Below are 5,691 nucleotides of genomic sequence, written 5' to 3' on the forward strand. Positions count from 1 at the left end.
GCTCATATACAGAAATTACTGAGGCTGTACATGTATGTACATGAGATGAAAGATGGTCCTAAATTCTCTCTTCAGAAATTCCATCATTAGGGGTTTACTAGGTGTAAAATACAGAAGCTGAAAGGGCAGAGTTAAACAGCTACAGCAGAAAGACAACATTTAGAATGACTGATTGCAAAATATTCATTTTCTCAAATACGTTCTTTTCTGTGATTGATATGCTCCACTTGCATATGAAATACTGAAATGTCAGATGGCAGAACAGGCTCAATAATAAATTGCCTACCATAAAGTTCTGAGACCAAATGCCTGTAAAAACCAGGATCCAGGCACTATCATCAAGCATGGCAGCACCAGAAGAGTGAAGCAGGGGGCAGCTCTGACAGTGGATCTCTGACAGAAAATCCAGTAGATTTTCATGGGAGGATAAGGTTTTAGCCATTTTCTTACTCCTGCACAATCTCAAATAGAGCTACCAGAAAAAAATAAAGGTATTGCCAATGCTATGATGAGCTAAACACTTTGGAGCCTGGCACAGCCAAACTCAAATGAAATTTTTGGGCTGGAGAAGAGGGCTGTAAATTTAGAGCTGCAGAGGCCTTTCCCCCAGGCACGATTTTTGGTGCAATATTTTGGAGAAGTCTGTGTTTTATTATTCCAGCCACTGACATTTGAAGGCAATAAGCTGTCTAATCTAACAGCAATTTTGAACCCAAAGTTCAGGGTGGGAGGAACTGAGAAGGAACAAAAGAATGCAAAGTTCAGGCAGTAAGTGGGCACATACAGAGAGTGAGCAGCTTTCCCAATTCAGGAAAACAGGCAAGATCCTGCTTCAGCAGGATAACAGAATATAATAATATATTAATGTATCTATAAAATGGTATATAATACAGTAAAAATAACAGTAACATGGTAAATAAGAGTAAGAGAAAGGGCAGGGAAGGATGCAAAGCTGGCTTAGTGTCCTCAGCATGACTGCCACTACTCTCAAGGAGACGGAATTCTCCCATATCTGTGTCTGTCATCAGTCTGGAGGAGATGTACAGAAATATTTACACTAATTTGTCACTTTCCTTCCTCTTTGCCACTTCAAACAATGGAAACAAGGAGAGGAAACTTCATGGGATGTAGAGGAAGTTCTATCCTTGCTAACACTGGGAACATTCCCACCACTGCACATGTCAAGTATGGATTGGTCTAGTCTGTAATAATCAGTAAGGACTAACAAAGGATTTGCAGCAGTTAATGTTTGTTACATCACTCATGGGAGGCAACTTTTGCTCTTTTATGCTTCTTTTTTGCAGTTATTTTCTTTCATTTTGAAGACATCTCCTGTTCACTTTGGAATTTTTTTAAAAAATGACTGAAACTCCTCTACTGAATATTGCCTCCTCAAACCAGAGTGAAAATCAGAGCAACTCAACTGTTTGCCCAGACTTGCATGACTGGTGGGACATCGTGTACTATATAGGACCCAAGTACATCAACACTGTCTGCGTCATTGGTATGCTTGGAAACGTGTTTGTTCTCTTCACTTATTCACTGCACAAGGGCCCCCTGAAGATAGCTGAAATCTACCTTATGAACCTGGCTGTTGCTGACCTTATCTTCCTCACATGCCTCCCTTTCTGGGCAGAGAACATCAGTAATGAGTTCAACTGGCCCTTTGGCAGCTTCCTGTGCCGCAGCATCAGCGCCTCCATCACCCTGAACATGTACACCAGCATCTACCTGCTCGTGGCCGTCAGCGTGGATCGCTACCTGACCTTTGTCCACACCTTGAACCACAGAGAGATATGGAGCAAATCCATGACCAAAGGCATCTGCCTGCTCATCTGGTTCTTTTGCATCCTTCTCAGCGTCCCAGCTTTCATGTTCCGGACTGTGAAAGACTTTCCCCAGTGGAATATTTCAGCCTGCACCTTGGACTTCCCCACCCCGTCGTGGGAATTAGCTGAAAGCCTGGTGGGCAATGTGGTGGGGTTTCTGCTGCCATCCACAGCAATCATCTTCCTCAATTTCTCCACCATTAGGTCCCTACAAAAAACAGCAAAAGAACAAAAAGCAATCAGAGCAAAAGGTTGCAAGAGGCACAGAGGCACGAAGGCAACCAGGCTGATCTTCATTGTGGTACTGATGTTTCTTTTCTGCTGGACTCCTCACCATTTTTTTGTATTCCTTGATATATTCTACCATACAGAAGTGATCAAAGGCTGCTTCTGGGGGGAACTGATCAACTTTGGGGAGCAGTTTTCTTATATGCTGGCTATCACCAACAGCTGCATTAACCCTGTGATTTATGTCTTTGTCGGGAAATACTTCAGGCAAAAGGCTTTAGAAGTTTTTTCACAGTTTATTCCCTGTGGATTTCCTTCGAGATGGGTATCTTTCAAAGAAATGTCTTCAAATTTCAACATGTTTCCAGTCAAGAGTAGTTTAACATAATGGTTCTCTGTTCTTCTTCATTTTGATATTATAACTTATTTTATGCCACTGCAAATGGCATTAAAAATTAATATGAAACATTCTGATCTGGCCTTCACAGACCAAGCTAATTATCTATTAAAATAAATCACTTGATTGATTGCTTATTTCTTCCTCAGGCTTGCTTTCCTAGTTCTGTGTTATCCATCCAAATGCAAAACGTGTGATGCCAGAATTTTTTACCAAATGATCTAACCTGTCTTACCTATTAACAGTGGCTGAAAAGAAAAACTCTTTGACAAAATACCAGAAACCTGGTTTCTTTGCAGAAAGCCATAAGCCAGCTGAATATTTTGCTGCATTGTATCTGTGATGACAGCTACTATACCACCTATAACACTATTCATAAAATTACAACAGCTATTACAGAGCAAATATGAGCTTAATCTTTGGCTGATAAATGCATTTAAGCAGGTATGGGATAACTTTGGTTATTTTGAAAAAAAAATTCACTGATTTGCATTTTTACAGTAAGATATAGAGAATTTTAATAATTTTTTGAGCACTTTAATTATGTGTAATGCATGACTATTGTACAAGAGGATGCAACACAAAGAAAGTGTACATAAATTGTAAAAAAAGCAAGGTAATGCAATAGCCTCCTCAAAACATGAGTTTTGCTGATTCAGTAAAGTATTACAAAATTGCTCATAAAGTACTGTAAAGATCCTTTTTATTTTTTATATGTGAATGTATCTATGATGGCCATTGATACTGTATTATTTTGAGGCAAATCCTTAAATACATATTTATGGTTTTATGAATCAGAATTAATAAACTACATGACATCTTTTTTGCTTCATAGTCTTGTTCTTTCTTATATTTATTTTTATGTTTTGTCTCTTTCCCCCTATTCCTTTGGGGAAGAGCAAATATATAGTTCTGTGATTAAAAATCCTTGTTGCTACCAAAACACAAACTCTTGTAGTAAAAAAAATTTCTTTTCCATTACAGCCACAGTGGCAGAGTAGATGTAAAACAACCGAGATCAAATTATGTGTATATACAGACATGGAAAAAGATTGTGCAGCCTGTTGAGCCAGAGGATGTTGGTGCAGAAGGGAACACCCAGACACATCATTTGTATAATAATTCATTTAACTCCTCACTGTAAAACCTGCTCAGTCCTGTACTCACTGTAACAGCGCCTCATTTCCTGCAGTTCTTTTTAGTGTTTCCATTTTGAATATGTAATTAACCTCTTATTTGATTATAGAAATCTGTCTATTCAACCTCATTGCAATAAGATTAGTGTTAAATTTTAATTGTCCTTTCAAACTTTTTGAATCTGAACAGTGGAAGCCTTTTGAAGACTTTAAAAGTCTTTCTTCCTGTAATGATGGTTTAAGAATTAAGGGTGGATTAAGGGATCAGGGAGGAAGAATCTGTCATAGGTTTACTACTTCCACTGCTTCTGTGACAGATGTTTTTAAAATAAATATCAGGCTTAAACACCAGTAATAACAACAGCATGTGAAGTCCCCTGACTCATCTGAAATAAAATTCCTAATTCCCATCTATTGTAAACTCTTGAATGCTGCATCTATTTAATACATCCCCAGCTGAATCTTTAATTTACAAAACTTCCAAGCAGAGATATTTTCTGGGGAAAGGCAAGGGAAAGGAAGGGAAGGTTGAAATAATGAAGAAGGTGCAGAAAAAGAAGCTCCATTTTCCCACTACAGATGAGGACCTTTAAAGGGAAAGTATCTTGTCTCATCTGACTAACACTTGTCCATGTTAGTCAATGTACAAATAAAGGGAAAAAACACTTCTTGAGTGTGGTGGCATATTTGAGCTATGACATAATAGATTGAAAATGAGCATGAAATCTGAATTTAATGGAAAACCTCCTGTTTCCATCCATGAGCAAGTGACAAGGGCTTTGATGAAAGCACTGCTTCTTTTACATATGCTCAACTGTCAGAAAAAAAAATCTGTAGTTTAAATACTGCTTTAAACCACTTAAGAGAGTCTTGCAAATCGATGGATTTACTCTCCAGCATGAATGTCTGTAAATGTATGCATTTCTGACTGTGTGTTAGGGTCTGGTGCTCGTTAGTGGCCACTTTTTGCTGAGGTGCTGTGCTGCACTCACCTCACTGAGCTGTGCCCAGGAAGGCTCTGGTGACAGCCAGGGTGATGCTCCTGGGCTGGCAGGGGCCAGGGTTCTGCTGCTGTTTCTGTGCTGCTCTACTGGACAGGCTGGGACCACTGTGACCTTGAGTTGGAGGGATGTGGATGAGCCCTTCGTGGAGCAGAGATTCACCTGCAGCCCTTGGAGGGCCTGGGGCTGGGGCAGGTGGGTGCCTGAAGGAGAATGTGGTGTGACCCTGCGAGAGGCCTCTGCTGGAGTAGGTTTTGTGGCAGGACCTGTGACCTCGTGGGGGACCCACACTGGAGCAGTTCATGAAAAACTGCAGCCCTTGAGAAGGAGCCACAGTGGAGAAGTTCAAAGAGGACTGTGTCATGTGGGTGGGAACCTCTGCTGGAGCAGGGGAAGCAGAGATTCTCTTCCAGCCCATGGAGGAGGAGGGTGATGTAGACTTATCACTGTGGAGTAAGAAATGACACAGACTCACCAGAAATCAGATTAGCATAATGCACCATTTATTTTGGACTGCTCCTTTTTATATGTTCCAATCCAGGTGGACTTGACTGGTCATTTAGTTAATACATTTCACCTGGTTGGCTAATTAACAAGACACCCTTCTTATAAACAATCTTTGAGAAAAACAAGAAAACAGAGAGTAGGAAAACACCTGCAGGTTGTTTATAATAATAAGCTATCATTGTTTATCTTCACCTCCCTAAAGTCTCTCAGGCCGATTCTGGGAAATCTTATCTGGTTTTCTCACTCTCTGACCAGGCTGTCCCATCCACACAGAATATATTAATGATGGCCTTCAGGGGGAACCCCTTGTTGCAGCCAGGCTGGGGACCAGAGAAGGATTTCATTGCAATGTTAAACCAGATAACCTGCTCCAAAAAGGGCCAAGGGTAGAGATTGCAATGGATGTGCCTTTAAATTGCTGTAAGCTGTGATTTGAGTTGCATGTTACAGGAATTAGTGCAGCAGAAACACATGTCAGTGGAGGAGAGGCTTTGCAAGAAGTTTAATTGCATCAGTGACCAGACCTAAGCTGGCTTTGGTGCCCAGTAACTCCAAGAAACACAGCACCACTGCTGTACTGAGTCACCACCAGA

General features: G+C 40.6%; 1 protein-coding gene across 1 annotated transcript; it reads left to right on the plus strand.

Moving 5' to 3' along the window:
• Window positions 1-1,359: 1,359 nt before the first annotated feature.
• Window positions 1,360-2,445, plus strand: BDKRB1 (bradykinin receptor B1). Its single transcript, XM_054635875.2, has one exon. The coding sequence runs from the start codon at window positions 1,360-1,362 to the stop codon at window positions 2,443-2,445; it is 1,086 nt and encodes a 361-aa protein (XP_054491850.2).
• Window positions 2,446-5,691: the final 3,246 nt, after the last annotated feature.

This window comes from Agelaius phoeniceus, chromosome 6 (assembly GCF_051311805.1).
Source record: "Agelaius phoeniceus isolate bAgePho1 chromosome 6, bAgePho1.hap1, whole genome shotgun sequence".
In the NCBI taxonomy this organism is placed as follows: Eukaryota; Metazoa; Chordata; class Aves; order Passeriformes; family Icteridae; genus Agelaius; species Agelaius phoeniceus.